The sequence below is a fragment of the Lepidochelys olivacea genome (assembly GCF_965140295.1).
Source record: "Lepidochelys olivacea isolate rLepOli2 genome assembly, chromosome: 7".
Taxonomy (NCBI): Eukaryota; Metazoa; Chordata; order Testudines; family Cheloniidae; genus Lepidochelys; species Lepidochelys olivacea.
The window spans coordinates 20,047,959-20,075,390 of NC_140417.1; the positions used below are offsets into that span (position 1 = coordinate 20,047,959).

Sequence of the window (27,432 nt, forward strand, 5' to 3'; positions counted from 1 at the left end):
TTCAGGTCAGGTAACCACCTATAAGTTTGGGTGTTTATCCCAACTATCTGAATCTCCTGCATTTGCAAAACTGGGCTGGAAATCTCTTGAGACGAGACATTGAGAGAGTCACTTTGCTCCAACTACCTGTGCACTTTGAATTCAGAAGAGTGACTGCATAATTGGGATTAGTTAGTTGATTAAAAACTTTTTCAGGAATCCCTCATCCACTTTTTTTTTCTGTTGAAATTTGAGATTTCAATTTAAAAAATTCAGCAACATTAGAATTGTTTTTACCATTTCTAGTTGGGATTTAGAGATAGCAAGTGTGAGGGAAAGAGGATTTGGTCATTCAGTATTGCAGGGTTGTAGTGAGGTCTCTCATGTTAACTTTCAGTGCCTACCAGCACAACAGAATTCTGTAGTCTCTTTCAGTGACTCCAAATCAAATTTGCTCATTTTGCAAGTCAAAACATGATTTTTCTAATTGCTACTACAGCAATCTCCACCAGGGAACAGAAAACCAAGCTGGGTTCTTTCTGTTTCCCATACTATTAGTAATTAATGTTCCTCAGTCTGGAATTTAACAGGCATCCTTGACAATGCGGAATGGAATCTAACTTGCTCTCCAGAAGCTGTATTGGCTCCTGGACAACAGTATAAACTGCTTTTCTCCCAGTAATCAGATGTGACTTTAAGACACTCAGGGAAGGATGTATGTAAATTGAGTAAGATGGTGCCATTTTTACACTATCATTATTCTGACCATAACACACTTTAATTCTTGACATTACAAAATACAGACTACAAACGCATGGTCTAAAGGATGTAGGATTTCCTCTGCAGAATGGCCATCTTTAGTATATATTTATATTTCCAGCACTTGAATACCAAGGTTATAGATGCTTTGTAAATATGATAGATATCGAAGTAAAGAATCACTGATGGTAGCTTTTCTTCAGAGCAACAATGTCCCTCACTAGAATATCTGACAGAAATAGGTCTGAGCCATCATATACAGACCTTGAGCAAAGTTTGGGCTTTTGCTTCAGGCCATTCACTAATCTCAGACATGCTGACACCCCATATATTGTTACAAGTAGCTGAAGGGGTGAGAGAGGATGGAGGATTCCAGTATTTTTGCTTGAGGTTATCATTGATCCTGATACAGGCTCTGAGAAGAAAGTAGGAACTTTTTTTTGCCTGGTGAATTGGCAAGCTTTGTGCATATGGAAATTAGTATTCTTGCCAGGTACCTGCAACTGTCTGTCAGGGGCATATCTCATTAATCACCCAATTACGCAGACAGGCAGTGAAACCTTCCCTGCAGAAGTCTCCATGGCTGGAGACTGCTGTGCTCCTGCCTGAATCAGGAACACCAGTCCCACCAAGCAACACGTTCAACACCATTAGATTAATGGATTTTCAGAGGAGCAGCAAGAATTACCTGAGGAGGTGTCTGTCTGCTTACCCCTCTATCTGGCCTCACACTGTGAGACTCCTGCACTCAACCCCTCCCGAGGAGGTTCCTGATCTTCCATCTTGCTATTTAAAAGGGAAGCACAGATTTTCACAGCTGCTGCTTCGGGCATGGGCTTCAGCCAGTGCCAGGGGCTGTCTATCATAGGATGCCATTTTGCCATTTTCATACATCCTCTGCACTGGCTCCAAACACATTCATTAATGAAGAAGTTGTAAGCATAGGGATAATATCCGTGTGAGTTTCCTCTGTGCTGGACTGGGAACCAACAGGCGTGCTGTTATAGCCGATAGAGACTTCCGCTTTCTGTGACAGCTACAGATGGGCTTGAGCACCTGGGATTCCCCAAAATTCTGGGGTGTTTGGATGCAGAAATTTGGTTCAGGCCCATCTTTTTAGTGACTATGTAACTCACATTAAGAGGGTGGCTCTTTGTCTCCCTCTTGTGGCAGGACCACAGAAGAGTTTATGAATCTCATGCAACTCGTAGCTACTAAACCTGTTGTCGGTCCAAATTTGAGTTGACCAGAATCAAAACCAGTTGAGGACTGGCTCAGGAATAGGACAAGCATCTCAGTTCATCTCCCTATTACAGCAGTGCCCACAGAGGGCCAGAGCACTCCATTCGCTGAACGCGTTTTTTTCAAACAGACATCTCCACCTCGTGAATGTTCTGCTGCTATAGTTGAGGGGGGAGTTTATTTAATTATTTTTTTAATCATAGTGTGTTTAGGCTGATGAATGTGAAGCCTCATTAAATATATAATAATATGGTCCTGAGGACATCTGTCATGTTAGTCTACTGCCTGACTCTCAAATCACATGAGAGCCACCTATTCTCTCTATGATACTATTTAGGTTTTTTGGGTTGCCAGCAACCCTCTAAGAGAAGACATTGTTGGGCGTATAAATACATGAACACACTTATAACAATTCATATATAGATGAGATTAGATGATCCTTTCTCTATTAGTCCTCTGCTTTAAATCTAAGCCAGGAGACCAATCACTGAGAGTCATGACTATATGATGGCCAAGGCATGAGCTATGTCACATGGGCTCTAAGCCTAGCTCCTAGTGTGGACAGGTACCCATTTTACAAAACCCACGAGAACTATATCTGGTTTCTTTGTCTTAGCAGAAGAGTGAGTGGGCCTGGAAAAACCAAACTACCCTCTAATCCCTAGAGGTGATTCCTCTAGGACAGAGTTGAGACATGTGAGAGGGTCGGAGTAGGGGAGGTTTTCCTGCCCTTGTGCTTGCTTCCCTTGTTCTGTGGACGAGTAGAAGACTTCATTTTCCTGTCAGTCTGGTGCCTTTCATCAGCACTAATTAAATACATTCAATTAAATAGAAAAAAAATGAAGATAGGTTGAAAAATAGAACACAAAAGTGAAATCCATACAAAGCTACCAAAAAGCCTCAGCAATTAATTGTTTGTTCATTATGAGATTAATATAGTCCTTTGTTCTAACACTACAACAACAAGACTCTTACTATCCCTTCCAATATATCACAATAACCAAGAAGACGGTTATCACTGACAAACCAAACAACGTTGTAGAAAGAATAACAGGGACTCCTGAAGTGTTTGCTTTGTTGGGAGAGCAAATGAATGAATGTCTCCTTAATAGAGAAAAATAGGTAACATTTTAATATAATGAGCTAATCATTATTCACTCCTATGGTATATTCATTATGCCTTATGAAGTCCTGTCATTATAATCTAGGTGCCAGGAATCCTTGTATCGGATTTCCACTGTAATTTAGCATTCATTAGCGTCACCATTACTTTAAAGTGTTACAGACATGGGACTCCAAATGTATGTTCTTTCTGCATTTTCGGCCCCCTTTTTTTAAGGGGACACTGCCAATTTAAGTCATATAACAAATGATTTTACCTGCGTAACCAGCTGCAAGAATTTTAAAAACCCAATTTACTTTTCACGGTTTGTGCCTGTTGTTTGCTTTGTATACTTCTCTCAGTGCGGCAAAGGAAACACAATGAAGTCAGCTTCACTTTAGTGTATATTCCAGTTCACTTTCAGGTTCTCATTCCTGAAAAATGTTTCTTGCACACAGAGCAGGGGAATAAAAAATGGTTATTTAAAAGCAGTTGTTTTGATTGGAGTTTTTAAATATGAACAGAAACTTTTCCGTTGGGCTTAGGGTTATATGGCTATTTATTATTATGAGAGGTGCCGAATTCCTCTCTATCCAGAGGGTGCTCAACCCCGCCTCTGCCCCAGGCACTACCTCCACTCCATCCCTTCTTTCAAGCCCCCGCCCTCCACCCTGCCTCTTCCCTCCCTGCCTGTTCCTGCCCCCGCTCCTCCCCCCCTCCTAGCACCTCCTGCATGCTGCAGAACAGCTGATCCCCAGTGGGCAGGAGGTGCTGAGCAGCGGGGCCATCAGTGGGTGGGAGGCGCTGGGGGAGGGGTAGGCACTGACCCACAGGGCTGCCAGTGGGTGCTCCAGCCCTGGAGCATCTACAGAGTCGGTACCTATGTTATGAGATGGGTGCGGTCTGACTGGAAGGCAGTTAGAAAACTCCCCTGATGTTCAGAATTCTTAGAATTCTGTTTTGTTTGGCATGAATAAAATATCTCACCAACTTCATCTTACAGTTGATTCTCCCCCTCCCTCCCCCCAAATAATACAGTATGTCAGGAATGATTTAGGTGTTCTTTCAACAAAGCATTTACACACAAGCTAATATTAAGCATAAGCTCTTTGGGGGCTGTCTGTTCTGTATTTGTACAGCACCTGGCACAAGGGGTCCTGGTCCATGACTAGCACACTCCTAGGTGTTATTGCCATACAAATAATAATAATTAAAAATTAATGTGCTTAACTCTAGCCCTATTCAAAAGACATTTAAACACAGGCTTAAAGTCCACTGACTTCAATGGGACAGAAACACTCTCTTCAAGTGAAGCAAGTGCATAGCTACTTTGCTCAGTTGGGGCCTTAGTGGTGGTGGTCAAAAGTGTCAGTCTTCAAACTAAGCAGCAGCAATAAAAACTTCCCCACAGCACCCCAGCAATGTACTGCCCTGCCAGACTGGGAGGGACCCCTTGCTGGGCTGAAATAATAATTGAGTCTTTGTGCCCCATCGATCTTGGGCATCTCTGCTCAGGTGCACTTGATGCCAATTGCAATGGTGGCCTTTAGGATAACATTGCAATCTATAAATTCTAACAGTTTCCTCCACTGGGGCTAAGAGAACCATGTGGCTGTGATTAATGAATCTTCTTTAGCTGTCCACTATTAATTGGGTTTTTTTTTAGCCTTATTACAGCCAGTAAATCTGAGGGGGTTTAGCCCATATTTCTTCCACACATCTCCCCCACCTCTCCACTTTTTCCATCCTTCCTTATTGCATCCAGTTACTCTGTTTGAGCTTTTTTTAAACTCCTTACATGATTTTACATACACAGATGAGATTTCATTGTGCACCAAACCTCTTCTATTGGATTAGTGTCCTGGACCTCTCTGGGAACATCCAGTAATTGGGTGTTATTGTCCTTGAACCATCACTTTCTTTGCTTTTTCGAACATGTATGAATAATTAGCTTTGGTCAGTCATCTGGAAGGTGCTCCTTCATACTGTACAGCAAGAATCAGTCAAGTCTAGTGTCACGGTATGGGAAGTCATAATTCTTAACAGAACATATACACAGGGTCCCTCTAACAGAAGTCGTCTAGATGTGCTGTATCTTGACTGTAGGAACTCCATTAGCCTTACCCTGGTTATTTCACTTCTTCATATGGCTATTCCTGGCCTCCCAAAGTTGCTGTTACATTGCAGGGGTGATTGACAGCTTTCTTCACAGCTGTCACAAGGTACTACATATTGCAATGCTTCTGGTGTAAATGAATGGCTATAAATGGGGTGTGTGTATGGTATAGGAGATGACCTATAGCATCAAGCACAGATATGAGATATGCAAACCTTGACTCTGGCACCTAAATAATGGACTAGAAGAACATACCCAGGAAGGTGTACAGAAAAGAGTGCATTCACTGTCTGAGCTGTTCAGATTTTCTTGCAGGTGTTAGCCTTTGGAATTCTCTGCATTCTGTTTAAAAGTGGTTGGAAAGCCAGTTCTTTGTTATCTTTTAATCAGGAGAGTGGGTGTACAATATGGCTCTTGTTTCTCTAGTGCCTTTCATCGAGCATATCAAAGTGCTTTAAAGGCATTAATTATTGAGCCTTGCAACAGCCCTGTGACGTAGCTTCTTATGATCCCTGTTTTGTAGATTGGGAAACTGAGGCCCAGGGACGTTAAGTGACTTGCCCAAGTTCACATGGAGTGAATGTGAGGCTCTGTTTTTTTTAGTGCTATACGTATGCTTTATTTATGTCTGCAATTGCGTGGCTATTTGTGATAACTGCATATGCAAATTATGCAAAACTGCACATGCAAATTTAAAATGTATACAATTTTAAAAATCTGAGTTTAGCCCTCTTGGTCCCTGGTCCTGTGCTTTAATTAGCAGACACTATTACTATAAATTCCCACAGAGCATATCAGTTGTCTGTGATTGTGGCAGAACAGGTGTCCACTCCTGCCAAGGCTTTAGGCCTCCGCTGAGCACTGACAAATTCACTGCTGCAAACCAGTCTGTTTCACCTGTTTGTTAGTATGGTTAAGATGGGTATTGAATTTATAAAAATGTGTTGAGACTTGTAAATTGCTGCATGCGCTAATCTCACTTATAATATGTTATCATGTGCTATAAGGTAAGAGTTACATTTTTTCTTTAGGCCTGTAAAAATGTTTGTTCTGAAACTGTGAACCCAGTCAGGAGGGATTGTCTTGTAACCATCAAGAAGGCCTATCAAAACTAACTGGGCCATTGTCGGACATCACAATACAAAGACTTTGTTAATTGCCTCTTCACATGCATGAAGACGGTAGGTTTCAGAGTAGCAGCCGTGTTAGTCTGTATTCGCAAAAAGAAAAGGAGTACTTGTGGCACCTTAGAGACTAACCAATTTATTTGAGCATAAGCTTTCGTGAGCTACAGCAAATAAATTGGTGAGTCTCTAAGGTGCCACTAGTACTCCTTTTCTTTTTATGAAGAGGGTAGTACAACAGGCATTGTCCCACTATCTTGAATTCTGGACAAAGGAAATAAAAACATCCGACGAGAAAATTTTTCATCTCTCTTTGCTGTTTGGACTGTCATAAGGCCAGAGCTATGAAACAAAATCAGCGCTCCCCAGGGTCAACCTGGGTTAGTCCTAAAGCCATTCAGAGCTGACAGATTACTAGAACTCTGTCACCTTTTAAAACCATAGACCAGTGTTTCCCAAACTTTTTTGGCCATGGAACACTTTTTAGCCTATTACGGAATACTGAAATATATTTTTGTAGTCGTTTGGTTTTCAGATAAAAAATTGCATTATTTATGCTCCAATATATTTTATTTTATAAAACAAAGCAAAACCACAAATTTAAAATAAATTGAACTAACAATTTCTAACTGGAAAGCGCATATAAAGTAGTACAAAAATCAAGTGCAAGAGTCAAAATTTAATTCTAGATTCTTTCACGGAACACCTATTCACATTGTGTGGAACACCAGCGTTCTGCAGAACACAGTTTGGGAAACTCTGCCATAGACTATAACTCATTTGTGTATATGTGTTTTCTTGCTTTCACTTTATAATACTCTCATTTATTTTTCCTAGTTAATAAATCTTTAGTTAGTTTATTACAGGATTCGCTACAAGCATTGTCTTTGGTGAGAGATGGGGTATAAATTGACAATGACGTTGGTTAAGTGACTGGTCCCTTGAGATAGGAAGCAACCAACTATAACTAAGTCCAGCTTGCTTGGGTGGCAAGATAGACTGGAGTGTCCAAAGGGACTGACTGTGACGCTGTGGTAAGACTGTTATAGGGCTTCAGGAGTTCACATCTCTTGATGGGTTGGCAAAATCTAATTATAGAACATACAACCAGTCTGGGGGTCTCTGCCCTGCTTCTTGACAGCCTGCCCTGAGGTTGGCACTCACGGTTGAGTGCATGCCACTCGCTAAATGTATTGAGTTTTATGCTGTTGTACTAAATGGAAGTTTGAATTTGTTACACACCAAAGATTTTCAGTATAAATAATCCAGGCTGTCTACAGAATATATGGCTGGGATGTGTTCCACATGGATTAAGGCTGCTGAGATAAATTACATTTTCCCCTGCTGAGATAAGTTACATTCTCCCAGCTGGCACTGGATTCCCTTACCAGAGCACATCACTAAGTTGCACAGATTGTAAGTGTCTCTGGTAGGGAGATACAGTGCAATGCAGCATGTCTTCGTCATGGCTGATGATATCCCTTTCTCAGGGCAGCAGGCTGGGGCAGACTCGAAAGCTCTCTTGTTTCAGTCCTTGTGATTCAGGAAGCTACTACGAAGCTATACAATAAAATTCTCTTGAAATCACCCTGATGAGAGGGCGGTTTTTCTTCATGTGAGAGATGATTCTATGGGAAATTGCGCAGCTACAGCTTTAAGGCTAACCCAAGGGGTGGTGGGTGAGAGTCTGCCTCATTTTACTTCCCGGAAGCAAAGCCTCAGCCCGAGTGGAGGCTCTGCTGTCAGTTTCCAGATGGAGGGAGATGCCTGGAGATGACAATCCAGACAGCTGTTGGTCCTGCTGAAGCTGGGTGTACATTGAGGAATTACCCATATCCAGTGTGCACCAGAGCAGCACTCTGGATAAGCTGGAACAAAGTGTGGGTGCAGGAGGTTGTGACAGGAATTCAGGGGATCCACAGGATCTATGATTATATAGATCCAATAGCCAAAACCTCCATGAAGGGGGTACAGAGGGGCATGGGCACTAGTTGTTATTCCAGCCCATGAGCTTGCAGAGGGGCTGTGCCGTATTGGGGAATTCCATTCCCTTGATGTCTGCCTAGTTCCTTGCCTGAAGTCTGATTACCTGGGCTTTGTGAGGGGAAGAGATTAATTTCACCCTTTGGGACTTCCTTGATAAATAATTGGGCTATTGTTTAAAGGTCCTGGGATGCTAGATTCTCCTCTCACATCAGTTTTACCCCAGTGTAACTCCACTGAATTAAATGGAGTTAAATTGGTTTTACATCACTGCAAGTGAGACATGAATCAGGCCTAATATCTTCATGCTCACTGCTTTAGAAAGATTAAATCTTAGGGCTGAGTTTAGTAGTAGCAATCCAGGATTTTATATTCTCCAAGAGCATGGTGGGGTAGATTGTTTCCCTTGGGTCTATTGTGATTATACTGCCTAGATACCATGGTGAGTGACTCAAAAATATCATAGATAGATGATAAACAAAAGGGTAATTATTCCCTTGTGATCTTAACTATTCATCTAGATTCCTTTCTGTCCTCCTCTGCCCCACAGGATTAATACAGGCATCAGTTGTGTAAAATCACACAGCATCTCTTAGATAATATGGGGAAGAAATAGACAGCTACGGCAATAAAATGTTGTTTTAATTATGGCAATTTTCTGGCCCATATTAATTTATCACACGCTCCAGAGGGCACTTTGTTATGAAGCTATTGCATCCAGCACTTGCCTGCTTTATTGAAAGGTAAAGAAGAAAAAAAGCTCTGAGAGCTGGCAGAGGAATTTTATACCTGTTCTCACAATCTTGATAACTTGCTATCTGTATTGAATGGATACGGAAGCAGCCACTAAAGATCACCAATAGGAGTGTCAGGAGGAGTAACTCTGGCCCATTCCAAAAACAAGGAAAGGGCTCAAACCTCCGCTTCCTGAAAGGGCCCAGGAGCTGAGGTAAGTGAAGAGGGGACCTGAGCCTCTTGATCCCAGCCGCTTCACCCCCACCCCCCATCAGTTTGTCCAGCTCAGCAACATAACGAGTTCCTTCCCAGTGTCATTTCCCTCACAAAGACATCCCTGTTTCTATTCCAGTCATGTTCACCTGCTCCCCAGAATCCTTTGCATTGGCTTTAAGGAACTCCAAAAATTATTCTTAGATGTAGCTGAGAATCAAGGCTTCAGATGCACATGACGCCATGTTGGGCAAGCAGAAGCTCTACAGCTGAAGAAGGGAGGTTTGGGCCTGCATGACTCTGGTGGTCCCAGTACTACATCGCTCAGATGGACAACCCTACTCAACTTATGCCTAAAGCCATCTGCATAAGTATCTTCTCCTCAGTAGTGGTGCCCTTGGGTAAAAATGTCCAATTTTCAGAATCTGCAGTCAGAAAATTACAGGTATAATCTTTCCCACTGATACCCATTAACATCCATAGGAGTCCCCTGTAGCATTTGTTTGAACAATTATGCCTCACTCACCCCTTGTAAGCAATGCTGGCTCATAAGGCTGCATCACCAAAACAGAGTCAAATGATGTTCCATCCCAGTCTGCCTTCTGGCCCTGGGTCTAGTATGAGGAAGGCTTAAGAAGTAATGAAAGCTTAGCTCACTCCACACTATTAGGTCACATTTACATATCTGACTTCTGGAAATTATTCACTGACCCCTGGAGAGCCCAAGGAAGCTGTAGGGCTGGAGTCACAATTCAAAGGGAAAATTTCACATAACAATTATCCCGAATCATAAAACTACAACACAGTACCAGGGGAGACTAAAACTCTTAGCACACAGAAAATGTAAGATCAGTCACCACCATTTTGTTACCTCTGTTTACAGTCAGCACCTTCCTTACAGCATTTCCCTCCTTCTATTGGGAATGCACTGACACAGAAATCACAGTGCTTCTCAAGGTTCCATTTGGGAACCTTATGGTGTGGAAAAAAAAATCCAGATGTTTACACTATTATTGTCATCCGTTGCTGAGGTCAAAACTAAAAGAGGAAACGGAGACAGAAGAAAGTGACGGAGGAAACGTTCACATTGATTTTATCTGCTTTTCCAACTGTAAATGTTTTTACAAGCAAATCTGTCACACTGTGGGAGTGGGAGATGGTCTGAAAGGAGCCATCAAAGTGAATTGTGTATGGAGAAAAGCAGACAAAAGACCCATTCAAAGAGACTGAGGAACAGAAGAGGAGCCAAGAGACACAGTTTGGGATGGAACAAGGACGTACAAACTTTTGATGCTTATCTAAAACTCCAAAGCTGTTGAGGTTCACTCTCTTCTATTGTGAGCCAGAGAAGTGGCATTGCTATGTAATTCTAGCGTGTGACTTGGAGTCAGGCTTCAAATCTCACCTTTGTCTTGATGGGTGTGTCTATAGTGCATGCTATGTCCAGGCTCTGACTCAGGTCTGAGCCCAAGCCTGTGCTTCCGTCCACACACAAATCAATCCGACTCAGGTCAGCAAGCACTCAGGACCTGGGTCCTAGAACCCCGCTAGGAGGGTGGATCACAGCTTGAGTCCTGCTATAACTCAGGTCCAAGTCCTGTCATTTTGCAGTCTGGATGCAGATCAAGCTGCAGACCCATATCAGAAGGTCTTCGTAGTGCAGTATGGCCGTGATAGCCTGTCTGTGACACCCAAGTCCAGCAATTGTAAGCCCAGGTTTACCATGCAATGTGGACATATCCTGGGTGTCTTTGTGCAGGGCATTTTAATCTCTGTTTACTTCATTTTCTCCATCTGTAAAATGGGGCTAATAATTATTTCTAAATTGCTTCACGATCCTCAGCTGAAAGGTGCTATGTTAGTTCAACACATTATTATATGCTTCATAATAAGGAACAATAATGGGAATGCAACCCTGACATCCCAGCTGTACTTCATGTTATGCTGATAGAATATTATCATTTAAAAGGTCAGCACTCTAATCCATGATCGCTATGGTTGCAATGTGCACTCTTCACAAGCTCTTTTGGCAAGCACATTTCTCATGGCAGGGGCTTTTTATTTGTACCCTTTGTGCTATTTAAAGATCCATGTTTTGCTCCCGAGGTATCTTTATTCCTAGAGAAGAAAAAAAGTGAACAAAGGAATAAAGGTCACAGCACATTTCAGACAATGGCTTAGTACATCTCACTCTCGTGCCCATCTGCACTGTCAATCCACACAGGATACATGTAGCAGCTGGATAATAATTAGGCATTATGGCTTGGAGGGCAACTTGTAAGTCTGATGGATAGTTCATGGCACTGATTTTCTTCCTTGCTGACACTAACAAAACACGACAGGGAAATAATCAAATGAAGTCAAGAATAAAATCAACCCAACAAGCTGCCGGCAGAGGAGACTCTTCAGCCCTGGACTCCCCTTCAATTACTGAAACACAGAGGTGTCTCCCAAGTACTCAAGGTTGGGTCCCCATCCTGTGAGGAGCTGTGCATTCTCAATTCGCCAAGGCAGTTGAGGGTATTCAGCACCTTCCAGGAGGTGCTCAGCACTGGTAAGGATGGGGCCTTTCCTGGGGAGCACATAACTCTCTCTCTCTCCCCACCACATGCATCTGTGCTTTAGCAGTGCACTCACACCCAGTTCTAGTCATTAGCTTTTTTCAGTTACCTTTAAGTGAACAAATTAAAGGGACATCATGAGAACAGAAATTACAGTGTAAATCAGGGCAAATTCTAGACCTAGAAATGTAACAGAAAAAGCTTTATCTGTGATACCAGTAACAGAAAGATGAAAGAATTTTAAAAATTCTAATTTGTTTTCTTCACTGTTATTGTTTCCTTCCTGCACCTCCCCCACTTACACTTCATTTAACTTGGACAGTAAAACTAAGTGGATCAATTTCATTTCCCAGTCATAATCGGTTTCACTTTTAGGTTTTTCAGCAGCCCTAAGGCAATTCTGATACTCTTTTGAGTTGCAAATGATGTGTGCGAATGTTTAAATGAAACAGAAATGTTCTAAGCAGATTAGGTCTTAGTATACTACATTAGATAATATTTACAACTTACACAGTTCTTCAGAGATATCCAAATTGCTGTATGTTAGCCAATTTGTATAAAACACTGTTTAAAAATCCAAAATCTGAATTGTGGTCATGTCCCTTTAAATATAATGACAGATGTCCTTAATGGTCGACAGAAAAATGTTACACTAAAAAATGTGATGAAAGAAAGAAATATTGAAATACTCTGTATGGGTGTATGAATGAATGAGAAATATTGATCTCCAGTGTCTGCCTCAGAGACAAGGTAAGAGTTCTGCTACTACTACTAGCCGAAGGAGATCTCAAGTGGCAGAGGGCCGTGTTTTTTGGCACTAAGGCTGAGGCTCTGGGCTCAATTCCCCACATGGGTGGGTGTGCAGTTTATACAGAATTTGTCTGTCTGCAGCACATGCATTCACTGCAAGATGATTTTCAATTTTTGCTATTCAGCTAGGTTCATTAATCAAACTGACCCAAAGGTACAATATCTGTTCAAGACTTCTGAAATCTAAATCCCTTAGCTTATGAAAATCTTAACCTCTTTTACTTTTCTTACAGTTAGACAGTGATCATGTTCATTTTGTTTCACCCATTCCTTCTTTTAAAGTAGAGGTGCCTCCCACTGCTTGAGGATACCCTCTTACTCCTTTGGCTCCTAGACAAATGGACAATAGTTGGGAGCCCTGAAGGGATACTTTAATACAAGAGGAAAATCCAAATCTGTGTAATTGGTGATGACCTACTGGACAATTCAAGTTCAATAAGACAAGAGCTCATGGGATGGCAAAGAGAGATGGACACCCCTAAAAATATGTATCATCTCAAAAGGATGTGAGAGGATGAGATGAGGGTGGATTTTTTTTTATACATATACAAAGCCAATTGCTGAAGTGCATGCCAGATTATGTGCTTAAATTAAAGAGCCAAGATTTTTCTACCACTCATTGTCTGGACAGATGTTGATAACAAATGTATCAATCAAAAGCAAACAACAAATATTGCTAAAGAAACATTGGCATCTACAGCTATTGCAGTGGCTGACTCTGAGCTGGCTTCTTTGAGACTGCTGTGCCCCTGGAAGCCAAGTGAGTTTGATTAAATATGCTGGAGAAAAGCCTACCTATATGTTCTGATGAGGAAAGAAGCCTGCCTTAAATACCACTGCAGTTGTGTTGTAGCTGGGTCTGTCCCAGGATATTAGAGAGACTCTTCTTCAGGGTCATATAAGCTCAGAAGCTTGTCTCCCTGACTAACAGAAGTTGGTCCAGTGAAAGATATTACCTCACCCACCTTTTCTCATTAAATGTCGTTGGTAGGTAGCTCTCCATATGTATTTAAAAACAAGGGCATTATGCCAGTGCAGTTTTGTTATGTGTTTAATGTTAGATAAACTCCACCTCCAATCAGCTGGGAGCTCTTCCCTGATGTCCTTCCTCTTTTATCTGCAGACAATGGAGCAGATTCACTCCTGCTGGCAAAGGGATGTGAAATGTCCTCCTTACAGACACAGGGGCTGTTGCACTGGATTGGAATCCTATTTCAGGGGGTGGGTGGCAGCTTTAAATTCTGACCAGAGCACCACATGGCAGGAGCCCACTGGTTGGGGTTGCCTGGAGATGCACTGAAGTATCTTTGCCAATATGCCTTCATCCTGACCTGTATCAGTTCCTTTCCAATTGTAGGGTCACCCCCACAGCTCTGTCAAAATCCCTCTATCCTGACCTGCTTTACTCCTAGTTATTTCGGAGAGCCCCCTTCTCACAACTCTGCCAGGGCACCTCAGTACTGCTCGCCAGCATCTCTTGTTTATCCCAGTCCTGGGCCTCTCCAGTCATATAGAACTGAGTGTACTATCATACTGGTTGCCAGAGTATTATCTAAACAGGCTGTTATCCTCCCTTTTTTGCTTCTTACACCTTTATGGCAAGCCCTCGAAAATGCAGATACTCCAACAAGCTTACTGCAGAGATTCCTCTACGTTCCTGGCTCACCTGGACTTGTTCAGTGTTAGCTTATTCCCCTACCTCCATTGCAAAGACATTCTAGGATGTCTTTGGACACTTGTTAAAGCAGACACTTAGTTCACATGAATCCTCAATGATTTGGTTTCTCTCTGGTTCTTCTGTCGAGCTCGAATTCTCCAGGCATTGTGCAAGCACTGGGGTCAGTGTACATGGGGAGGAACCTTCTTTAAGTGAGGAAAACAAGACCAAGCAAACCAAGAAGCATTTGCTGACTGCAATTTTATATTGAGATTTTAAAAGTAAATATTTCCTGTTACTAACAATCAAAATATAACAGATTGGACAAAATGGCAGAGTAGGTTTAGAAAGATGTAGCTATGGACAGGTATCTCTGTGTGAAGTAGATGCCTGGGGTGTCTATTTTCTAGCCTCACTGGTTCTTCTGCTGTCTTTTGCTTGTGCTATTTGAGATTTTTGGTTTTTCTTCTGCTTCTGCTGCTGCTGCATTGAAAAGATGCACTTTATGGCTGTCAAAGTCTTTAATCTAGTAAGGAAAATACAGAGAGGGTAAAGGGGGTTGAGTTGTCTTGTAGTTTGAGGGAAGGTATCTATAAATCAGATCCTAAATATTTCATATGGGAAAAATAAAGCCCTGTTAGGAAAAGCACAGTTCAGCAATATAAAGATATGATACCTATTAAAACAGCCTCCTCAGAAATGGGCTAACTCATTTAAATGCCCAAGACAGTCCTAATTATGTCTTATTTGACCTGACCCCACACTCCTACTCCACCCATTGGGGCTCTGATTAGAAAACAGGAGAGGACTAGATTAGTCTTAACTGTGGGGGTTGGAGCAAAGTGCAACAAACCAAACCAAAGCGGCAACATAAGGTTGAATTTAGCTCTCTGTTACACCAAAGAAACTCCTGTCAAATCAATTAGTCCCAACTGAGGAGAAGGACATTAGTGTGAACTAGGGATATGTATATTTGTGCCCACAGCATCCACATGGGGGATTTACAGTGCAGCATTTTGGTGCATGCTGCTATTCACACCTTCACAGTCCAAACTGCAGGGCAGTGTAGACATGCCCTTAGAGCAGAATTCAGCCTCTATCTAAGGTCTCATTTTACGCTTTGATAGGTTCTTTGTGCTACATTCTGTCCTTTTTATGTATATTCATGGGCAGATTCCCATTGTGTCCAGTGGGAGATTCACAGGTATATGTCAGAGTGGAATCTGACCCACAGAAATTTAGAGTTGGGAGTGGCCTACTGTGTGATAATATTCACCTGTCCATCCAGAACCATTTTCTGGAGTGTACAGTCAATTGCTTTGTCTAGGCTAGTTCTAAACAACTTGAGGGATGGAGTTTCTATCCCAGGCATATTATCCTACAGCCTGAGACCTCACTGTGAAGATACTTTTACTAATAATCACCCTACATGTTATTTTTTCAGTTTCCTCCCACTGCTCCTCGTTAAATCCTATGGGCCACTCTAAACAATTTCTCGCCCTTACCAAGGATTATGATGATTGCAAAAAGTTCTACATATTTAGGGTGCCTAAAAGTTTAGACAGCACTCCTCTAAAACTTGAACTCTACAGATGAGGGGGATGTTTCTCTAGACACATCACTTAACTTATTAAGGGCTTCAGAGGCACAAAATCAGATTCCCTTCTCCCCCTTATTGTGGAAGTACTAAAAAACTGTGTCATTAATTTAAAAAGAATTAATTTGCAAGTGGCTTTCCACAAGACAATGCTATTTTATTCCTTTTAGAAAAGCATGTTTTTAAATTCCCCGGGAGTGAATGTCCAGTCTGTTGGTCAGTCCTATTTTAATACTGACTACAGTAACTTGACTGATGTAATCAGTGCTGACTCATCAGAACAAGAAAATCTAAGAGTCCAACATCTAAGAGGTGATGTCCTGGTCAGCTGAAGTACAGGACCAAGGGGCCTCCTCCACTTCTGCGCAGGCTCTCCTCCCCCACCCATAGCTCGGTAAATGCATCTCAGCATCATGGCACATAGCCCCACATATCCCCTGTTGCAATCTTCAGAACTCTACACCGGTCTGCCAGTGTGCCTCACACCTGACCTGTTTTACCCCTTGTTAACTCCACTGCTGGGCTTCTCCTAAGCAGAACATATCATTTATGCTAAATGCTGAGGCAGCTGAGTGATGGACAGGTATGGAAATTATGTTGAGACTACAAATAAAACAAATTTTGGGTTGACTTGAATTTGGGCAATCATAGTTATGGAAGCCACTGATGGAAAATTAATTTGGAACACCAAGATAGCTTGTCAGAGCATTCAGCACCTTTGAAATAGTGGGAAAAACTTCATCAGCCATAACTGATCCCCACATCCACCCTGTCATCAGTACCAGCCATCACAATTCTAGGGTGCACATCATCATAGTATCTGAGATAATTCACTGGCCTAATGCACGAGATAATGTCTCACTCCACTGGTTAGTTCTAGTGATTATGGAACCTCCTACTATTTCACAACTAGAAGGGTTCTCCTTTAGGTAACATGGTTGAAGCCCATGTTTAGGTGCTGAAAGTACCATGAAATCAAAGAACCCAGTTCTTCATGCAACGCAACCCCATTGACTTCAATGAGAGCAAGTGAGGGCATAACTGAGCCCAGTGGCAGAATACAGCTTTGTCCTTCCAAAACTCTCATATGTATATGATGCCTCTCACAAGCAAATCTTCTACTGACTTGAGCTCAGTTCCATGGTCACTGTGCTAAAGTCAGCAGCTACCAAGAGGTATCACACGGTGGCATGAGATCCAAATGGAATCAGTGGGTGAAGGGTGAGGCAGAGGAGAGACCCCCATCTAGTCCCTCCTCAGTCCAAACAAGGAGTGTTTAAAAGTTCCTCTTCACTAACATAGGGGATGCAGGCACAAAAACAAATGACATGTTTTCCTGAGGATCTCTGTGCATCACCACATTCCCTACAGCACTTTTAAGGAAAGGTCAGATTACACAGAGTCACCTTTTCCATTAAACTCGCCACTCCCGCTGCAGCAAGTTGTCTCCTGAGTGGAGGGAGAGAAATGGCATCCTAAGCTAAAAAGACACCAATCCTTTCTTTAGCTTCTCTCTGCACCAATTTTAAAAAAAGATGTCGTTTACAATCAGGGTTAGAGAGGAGCTAGCAGAAAGCCCAGGAGGCCTGCAAAATAAGTCACTCCCATGCCTCTTTTTTCTCTAAAGACCAAACCCTTGATTTAAAAAAAGTTTTTAACCGAGGGCAGCTAATAGGGAACACCTGCAGATGTTTCAGCTAATTCCTGGCTTTTTCAGGGGCAGCCTTCCCTGGGACAGCCTTCCCTGGACTTACATCTTTAGCTTTGAGCGGGGAGTATCTTTCCCCTTGGGCACTAAAGAAGGCTCTTCACTAGTTGTCTCCACTGAATCTTGTTGGCTATTCAATTTGTCCTGGTCAGGGTCCTCCACAGGGATAGAACTGCAAAGACAAAAAGAATTGCATTCGGTAATGCCGATTAGCATTTCAAGAGCATCTGTTCAGCATTGCCAGTGGAGAGCCAGAACCACACGTCCAGACCTGAACACAGGAAGTCTAGGGCAAAGCCAGGAGCAGAATCCAGAGTCTGCTGCCTTGACCACAAGATCATCATCTTACATCCTGAAGAATGAGTTTTTATAACTGTTATTACCTAAGCCTAAACAGCCACTAAATATTGGATCTAAAATTATCTAGCCCTTTTCTGAATTCCATCAATAGCCAAATGGAGAAGGGCAACATGGTCTGGTAGACAGAACACTGGACTGGGAATCAGGAAAGCTGAATTTTATTCCCAGCTCTACCACTGACTAGCTGTGTGATCTCGGGCAAGTCACGTCACCTCTCTCTGACCCTGTTTCCCATCCTACCCTTTGTCTGTCTTGTGTATTTGGACTGTAAGCAATTTGGGACAGGGATTATGTCTTACTCTGTGTTTGTACTGCACTTACCACAATGGGACCTTGATCTCAGTTGGGGCCTGCAGATGCTACTGTCATATAAATGGTAGCAGTAAAATTCAGAGTTAGTGTGTCCACGTACACACCATTTACTCCAGCATTGTTCTTGTTGCACCCAGTTACACCAGTTCTGAATCTTGCCCACTCTCTATCTGGTTTCTATAAAAGTGAGGGAGATTAAATCTCTGCCAATTTGTTAAACAAAACTGGGCTTCACCATGGAAAATGGCAAAAATTTGCTGCGTGGAATTGAAAGGGAAAAAAGAAAGCTTTCGCCCAAGTTGATATGTTGCCTTGTTCCCAGTGAAGCAACATATTCACTGGTGGAAATGATCCAAAGTTTGTCCTGAATGCTCACAGAGCTGTAGGTGGAATCATGTCCCAGAATAAGCGAATGGTCTTTAAATGCGACATTATTTAAAATGAAAACAAACACACTGTTCCTTATAACCGCTCCTTGCAAGCTGGAACTAAAACCTTACCACCCATTTCGAATTCCCCCTAGACGCTCACAGTGGCTTGTGTGGGAGACACCATCGTTCTGTGGTGCCTGAAGATTTGGGTCCTATTCCCAGCTGTGCCACTATCTCACCGTATTAGCAAAGGTAAACCTCTCTGAACACCTGAAAAATGGAGACAATTATGTTTATTCGTCCTTGTAAATCACTTTCAGATCTGTGCTGATAAGGAGGGCTGCTTATAAGTGCTAGACTTTAGTTAATTTTTGCAGTGTGACTCATGAGAACTAAGCCAGGGCCAGTAGTTTGTGGTCCTAGGGTTACTGTGGTGGTGTGATAGATTTTAGGACGGGGTAGCTAGCACTGTTTATAGAAAAGAGAGCATTGGGGGGGGGGAATCACATGTAAGAATCAAAGAGAACAAAATGAGACAAAAGTCAAGTTTGGGGCTCATTAAGCTTAACAATTTCCCTTTAAAATGCATTTTTCCTAACTACTTCTTTATACCCTTGCTAGCCCCCAGATAAAGCACACGGCTTTACAAGAAACCGAATTTCCAGAGGGCTGCTAAAGGGTGAAGTGAATAGTGAAACTTCATTACACTAAATGGGGCTGATAGCTTTTGTGTAATGAAGTGATGAGAAGAGTCCATTATGAAATACACCTGTGATCGCATTCTCTTGTTAAGGGAGAATGCATACCTGCAATTCCCTTCTAATAGGTTCTTACTTTGCGTCGTTTATTTTTTCCTAGCTAAATTAATTCATAAGCCTGATTACTCACAATCCCAGCAGGTTCCTGATGTACAGTTTAGCACTAGTACTTGAAACAGACCATCTGGATCATAGGCATCAAACTTTGCCCAAGTAAAGACTGCACTGACAACTCCTCGTAGGCAGCACCCTGTATCAGCAATTAGGCTGGCTGCGTTACAGGACTTCATGGGTCTTAGCTCTGTTGTCCATGATCTGGACACTCGCTGTAGCTTACCCAAACCATTTGTAGCTAAACACAAATCATTAAAAAATTATATGCTATGGTAAATATGGACAGTCACAGACCCATGCACACGTGAACCCTCTTTATAGGGTGAAATCATCAGGAATTTTAAATGGGCACATAAGGGCCTAAAACAGTGGAAGTGATGTGTTTCTATTGGCTTGGGGAGGGAAGGGGAGCAAAGCAGCAGAGAACCTATTTGGGAAACAGTACACCCACTCTGCATGCTGGGAAGGTGATAGCCATGCTGTCTCCTTCCAGGGAAATGGAGCGGGGAGAAATGAATGAGAAATGGCCATGAATGAGAAATGGCCACGTGGTCCAAAGACAATATGGATCTACCTTATGGAGGGGACAGACGAGAACTGCACCCATGCCTATGTAGAGTATAATCTTCACAGGGCAGGACATTTAGTCATTTGCCTCTCTAAAGTATCACGCACTCAGTATTAGACTCCCATAGCCTAACACCCAGCACTAGCCATCAGCGAGCTGGCTGGACACGTATACCAGGTCCTATGATCGACATTGGGATGACGATCCGTCCCTTCAGCTCTGCTGTGCTTTAGCACATTTTCATGCTACTCCTTTAACTGGGGTTTGCTCACTTTTTCAGGACAGGGCTCACACAGAAGACTTACATGGCAGGCGGAGGTCTCATCCAGCTATAAGTAGATGTCTGCACACTACAATGCATTGAAATAAGTCAGGGCTTTCATTCTACTTTGCCACAAGTGGAGTTTCGCTATACCCAAGGTCACTGTGACCCATCTAGCTGAGGTTTTTCTAAGGCACCTTCCACTGTGGTATCATCTCAGCATGTATATAGACAGATTCTGGTGTATGGGGCAAGAGAGAGGGACTGCAGAGTTGCAACTGAAATTGATGAGGAACACATGTCAAAGGAGACTCTGTACCACATTTGGAGAGCTAGACGCTAGCAAAGTGCCCTCAGTATATAACATCATATCAATGGCCTCAGCTATGTAATACAATGGCAGTGCCAAGGGAGGCACATTCATTGAGCGGTGTCCCAATCAGCCTGCTTTATGAGATCCCTGGGAGGAAGATATTGAAAGTTTAGTCCCATTTTTCAGTGACCTGATATAGTTATCACATGCTGTTTTGCAGGATAGATTGTGGAAAATCACAGCTTGATGGAGGATCTCTGACATTAAGGGTGGAAATGCTTTGGGCTTTATTTTTCACTACTTGCCTCATTTTATCTTGGATTGTTCCTGATAAAACAAAATGAGATTTCTCGTTGAAGTATCCATAAAGGGACTTGCCGCTCAAGCAACAGAAATTGCTTCTATCCAAGGAGAGCCAGCCGTCCACAGGTGAGACCATGCCTTGGAGCTGCTGCCCTTTCCAATTAAGAGGTAACAGCTTCAATTTCCAGTGCTCCAGCTGCCGTGGCCTGTTATTTAGATACTGATGGTATCTTGGGCGTAGTGTAATGAGATGCTTAGCCATGGCGATTTCTGTCAACATGGGCACGGTTAAACTGAGTCCCAGGTTGGGGAAAATGTATTCACATAGGCTTTAGGGTTTTGCTGTTGTCTTCCTGTGCAACATGGGTGTAGGTGGGTATACGTCATGGATACCACCATAGAATAAAACCTTTAATTTCCCAGAAGAGCAATATTTTGTATTGCAACTGGCAGGTTTTTCATTATTCTTGTCAGAATTTTTATTAACATTAGTACTGGGTCTTTCCAGCTAACTGCACCGACTGTGTCAATGATCATATTGTGTGCGAGGGTGACTGTACCTCAGGAGATTTATGGGGATACTGCAAAAAGGAGGCTGATGGATCAGCAAGTCTGATACACATTTTAAATGGTCAGCTGTAACCCTGCTTTCAGAGCAGTGGGCAGAGGCTGCCCATTTGGCTCAGACAGGCACATTCTATATGACCTGTTTATTACCAATGCCAGAGTGTGGGGAGCAATTAGCAGTCTTTTACATCTTCTTTTTCTGTTCCTTCTAACAATGTCCACATTATTCAGAAGTTGGAGGCACTGTGATTGAGAGGCGAAGACAAAGGACTGGGAGACAGGAGATCTAGGCTTTGTTCACAGATTTGCCCCTGACTGGGCTTGGGAAAGTCACTTGGTAATAGAACTGGTTGGAACTATTGGAGGAGGTTGGAGCAGAACTGTTTCAGTTCTGCTGAAAATTTTGACTTTTTGGCCAAAAATCAAAATCTTTCAGATGGAAAATGAAATATTCAGTGTGGAAATGCAGGGGCTGTGCCTCATGAGAGTTACAGTTTGGGTGTCCCATGCTCCCATTCTCCTCTATAGGCCAGGCTCCCTGATCCGACTACATTTCTCATGATGAATCACACCCTTTGCTCGAGGGAAGGCAGTACATCAGGTAAGGCCCATGGCCACAGTGCATCACAGAAGATGAAGTTTAGCTGAAGAGCCCAGCCCAGGAAGAAGAATGGGGACATGTTGCAACTAAACTCCATTCAGTTTTCAGCCAAAAACAACACACTTTTCAGTTTTGGGGTACCTGTTTGATGAAAAAAATCAGACATTTCCAGAGAAAGGTGACACTTCACCAAAAGGTTTATTCTGTCAAAAAACAAATTTTCCATCGAAAAACAGTTTTGACAGAACATTTTTGGCCAACCGTACTAAATCTCTTTACACTGCAGTTTCCCTGAAGAAGGGAGATGACACTTTCTTAGTGGAGTAAAGTGCTTTGAAAGCCATGAATGAAAAGCATCCTATAAAGTGTTATAAAGCTGAGGAAATCCTTCATGCCAGCATGGACTCTTGCCATCTGGTATTTGCCTGAGCAAGAAATTGCTCTGTGGTTGCATACTATGGGAGAGGATTTCCTGTGGTTTTAAGCACTAAGATTAGTCAGAACTCAAGTTCTCTAAAGACCTGGATTCAGTTTTCAGTGGGCTGTGCTTTTCAGGGAATATTCCCACAAAATTAATGCTTGAAGTAACATCATTCTCAGGATTCTCCTGTATGGTGCTTTGAAAGTTTCCTCCAGAACACTGAAGAATGGAAGCAACAGTAAAGAAATGCAATACGAAAATGAATGTCAGAAGAGAAGAAAAGCTGGGATCAAATCAACATTGGCTTTATCCAAGAGCCTTTACAAAGCAGAAGTTGTTTTGGTTTGATTTTGGGGGATGTCAGAAAGTTGGGGAATGTATATGGAGGGCTATTCGAACTTCCAGCAACAGGAATAAAGCTCCAAATGACCCACCTATGGACATGGTTTGCAGTCAGTCTTCTTTGTTCCCTCCATTACTCGCTTTAATTTGAAAGCATTTTAACTATTAGCAAAGTTCCAGCCTATGTCACTGCACTCAATTATTCACAGCAATGGACAGAGACATTGACGGACTGCACAAGCATTAATGCAGTTTAGGACTGGGAGCGACTGGCTCTTTGATAATTTATTACAGCCGATTATGCAGACCAGCAAAAACTCAGGGACTTTACTTACGATAAATGTGCAATGCATAATCCATCACTACCTGAAACATTAACTGGATAACCCAGTTCCTTAGTCTCTGTGGGGTTTAAGGCACCTGTGTTTGCCCGAGACACAGTCTTGTATTGTTTTCTGCATACCCTGTCCTGGGATAAATTTCACTATAGGTGCATTCAATGCAATAGCAACACTATTGCAATATTCTTAGTGCTAATAAAAACTAATAGGAATAGCACTGAGAAACAGCAGGGACCTCAGACTCTTAAAGCAGCTGAGCAAATCTTATGACTTCTGCATATTTTGCTGCTGTCATGCTGAGCCTTTAAAATAATTACTACTAAATGGCCAGTACTCTAGGAAGCGCGATTCTGTCTTAGATTGTCTATTTGTCTTATGACAAAGCCATGATGTATTCACCTTCTTCTTACTCCCACTCTCTGACTTGTTTCAACAAGACAAATATTGATCGCTTGCTATGACTTCTTAGGAATCCAAGCAGGTGGGGTGGGATATGGACCTGTCTTGAAACGTTTCATAAACATTCCACTACCTTTGACCTTTCCTGAAAATTCAGTGCCAGAGATTTGTCTCACTGTCCTTCAGACTGATAGGTTTTCCTTTTTTTTGCCACTTTCTAGCATTCCTTTTCTATGTTGAATGCATCCTAATACACAAGCCTTTGGCTTATTTTCTTGCCCACACCCCAGGCAGTTCACAATGGCACGCCCAGAAGAGAACACAGCTGTGGTGCTTTCCTGTTACTGGCTGAACTTGGTAGCATGGTTCTGTTTTCTTGTTTGTTTTGTAAAAACACACCACCACTGACCTGTGTTAAATCCTTGGGAGACTCCAGCCATTGACTGCAGCCCTTGTTCTTGTCTTGTCTATGACAAGCCATGTTCTAATTATTGGGTTCATGTACAACTTGATGGCCCTGACCTCTCCCCTTCTGCATGGTCCCACATCTCCAATTACTCCCACTACCAAGTCAACTTCAGCAAAACTGGAACTGAACTCCTCCACTGTCTCCTTTCTTCATCACCAGATGTGCCATCCTCCATCCCATTACCCATGTTTGGAAGGGCACTGCTATCAGATTTAGCCCTGTTCATATCACTCGCACCTCTAGGCTGTCACCAAACCCTATTCGTTCTTCCACCGCAGCATCTAGCCAATCTGTGCTTTCTTCTCCAGTCTGACAGCTAAAAGACTCGCCATTGGCTGAGCCCTCTTCCCTGTCTCACCTGCGTCTGCTGTAGTCTCTACACCATGCTGCAGATCAGGTGTCCACAGCTGAGGCAGGAGGGAAAATTTTGCCTTACATGTCTACATTTTCCACACTACAAACTCCTGGCTTCAGACCAGCAGAAGGGAAGGTGGAAGCCCTTAGGAACAAACAGTTGATCCTCACTCTCGTTTTTTGTGATCCAATCTATTTATGACCATGGGAGAGGTTGGGTGAGGAGGAGCCACATTCCACCTCACTATCCCACCCGTCCTTCCTCCCCATTCGTCACATTCTGCAGGGAGAATGAATGCTTGCAGCCACGATGCAATGTTTCTCTGCTTCCTCCCTTATCTCAGCCTCATCCGTCAGTCCGAGTGTAAGATCACGGACAAGCCCCGGTGACGTAAAATGGCTTCCTGATTCCTACAGCTCTGCCGTCCCCATCGCACGGAGACATCTTGTTATCAGCATGCTAATGCCCCACTCCAAGGGGATGCAGTGCTGCAACATGGGACTGTCTGGGGCTCTTTAGTGTTCTGCCCTGGGGCTGTGTGAAACATGGTATGGTCTGAAATACAGCAAACAACGCTACTGCGGGTCACTCACTGGGATACAACAGCCCCCAGATATACCTGAGTCTTGTGCCATCATTGTGCCTTCTGCACAGACACCCTCCCCCCCAGACATCTGAGCCTCATTGCACTTGGTTAGTGCCTGGCTGTGATTGAAAAGTCCATCCAGATGAGGTTCCTCTACCATCTTTTTAACGTAATTTAATCTATCCTGTGCCTTTATTTTAAGACTATCGGGCTGGCCCCCCATTTCCCTCCACAGTGCACACAGCCTCACATGTAAGCTCCCAAATCCATTTCAAATGCCAAGGGCTGGGAGCACACTCAGACCCGGAGGACAAATGGGGCCAAATCTACCCCAGGTTTAGGCCCGTTGACATGAATGGACATAGAGCAGGGACGGATTTGGACCCGAGCGCTTTGTGTTATTCTTAACTGACCATCACCCCCACCCCCAAGTCATACAGCCAAGCAGCACTGATTGGCTCCAGAGTTGGCTGCACTGAGCTCTCCTCCTTTAGAGAGGGGGTTTGCAGAATGTGCATGCTTTGGGTCAGCAGCTTTCCTCACGGCTCTGAGAATGCATTTTATTAAACCTTTATACACAAACACACAGTGAGAATCGCTGTGAAAGTATGATGGTCCCCAGACAAAACTTGATAACTTGCTCTGTCTGCCTTGAGGTCATGCAAAGTCGTGCCACTTTGTGGTGACTCCTACTACATGTAAGCAGCCTGGAAAATGTCTATGGTCCTGGGTTTAAAAGGGCTGGTCAGTTTAGCCCTATACAATATAGAACAGAGGTCTCAAACTTAGTTTACCTTAGGGTCAGTGCCAGTCCTCAAATCCTCCCAGCGGGCCAATAAGGTCACTTCGCTCCCTTGGCCTCACGCAGTCCTGGCTGACTCTGCCCGGCGACTAGTGACGCTGCCTCCATGGCTGACTCTGCCCAGCGACTAGTTATGATACCTCTGTCCCTCTCCCCCGGCCGATGGGAGCTGTGGTGGGGGGAAGGGGGAGCAGCACCTGCAGCAGACAGAGCCAGCAGCGTGGCTGCATGGGTCTCTCCTCCGGGGGGAGGGGCATGCAAATCTCTCCTGCCCGCTCCCCTCCTGCCCCTCCTCCCCCCAGCTGGCAGCCATGGGGGCCGGATGAAATAACTTTTTAAAAAGTTTCCGTGGGCTGCAGTACGGAGGTTCTTGGGCCGCAGATGGCCCACGGGCTGGGACTTTGAGACCCCAATATAGAACCTGCAGGATTTTCTATGTTATATTCACAGTAACATAGGAACTGCCATATCACATCAGACCCAAGGTCCATCTAATCCAATATTATGTCTCCGGTGATGGGCAACATCAGATGGTTTGGAGGAAGGTGCAGGAAACCTCATAGAAAACAGTTATGGAATAACCTGCCCAAAGAGAAAATGTCTTCCTAAACCTGATGTCCTTACTCAGACAAACATCCGTTGAAGTCAATGGGAATTTTGCTTGGAGCAAGGACTGAATAAAATATCTGGCCCTCAAATTTTAGTACAGATCAGAAATATAAGATGCCAAGAAAGAAGATGAACAACAAAGAAAGAGAAAGAAAGAGAGTGTGTGCACTGACCTTTTCAGTGTTTCAAAGGGAACCTGCAGTTACAGAGGTTTCAATTACCTTAGTCCTTCAAAGGCATAAAAGCTCCTGCAAACAAACCACTAGTGCCCAGCAGCGAAAGGGTCAATCACCCTTGCTGTATCAGTCTACTACACTCAGGAGACAGGTTCCAGTACACAGTGTAGTCTGTGTTTCCTGTCCAAGAGCAGCAAGATTAAAGTGAAAAAGAAAACAAGTTAACACTGTTCCTGGATATTTTTGCTACCCATATTACAGCTGCATTAAAAATAACTTCGGCCTCCATGAACATGACGGTAGAGAACATTACATACCACAGGAACGAACAGGCATTAGTCAGCGGTGGGGAAGGGTTACTGTAAGAGACTGCAAATGAGTTCATACCCTTCCTATATCATACGTGCAGCTAAGGATTTTCTCATCTGGCCTAATAAACTCCCAACACGCAGCACCAATTAACCCTTTGAATGCTAGATGTGCTCTTTGGGGCATCCAGTTTGGCATAGTGCAGCGATTGTGGATGGAATCTTGGCATGTACCTCTCATTGCTAGTTTACAGACCAATGCTCCCGGCATGCACAGCATGAGATATCCCCTTAAAGCACTGGAAAGGCGTTTATTTGGAGTTACCCATTTTAAATAACAGCTAATGTTTAATGCTTTTCCTCTGGAATCTGTAAGTGCTTTACAAAGGTGATTCAGCATTATTGTCATCATTTTACACATGGGGATTTTATGGAGCAGACATCTCACTGAAAGTAATTGGGCGCCTAAATCCATTAGCTGCTTTTGAAAAGCTACCTTGTGACTTGCC

At 43.2% G+C, this 27,432-nt stretch overlaps 1 protein-coding gene across 1 annotated transcript in view; it reads right to left on the bottom strand.

The window, feature by feature from the left end:
* Nucleotides 1–14,580: 14,580 nt before the first annotated feature.
* Nucleotides 14,581–27,432, bottom strand: part of LOC311524210 (uncharacterized protein C3orf20) — a gene marked incomplete at its 5' end in the record, with an annotated part of 49,824 nt that continues 36,972 nt past the window's right edge. The window contains 2 exons of the mRNA XM_084635090.1: nt 14,581–14,807; nt 17,633–17,758. Coding sequence (XP_084491216.1) covers nt 14,681–14,807; nt 17,633–17,758 — 253 coding nt within the window. The 3' untranslated portion in view covers nt 14,581–14,680. The remainder of the gene's footprint in view (nt 14,808–17,632; nt 17,759–27,432) is intronic.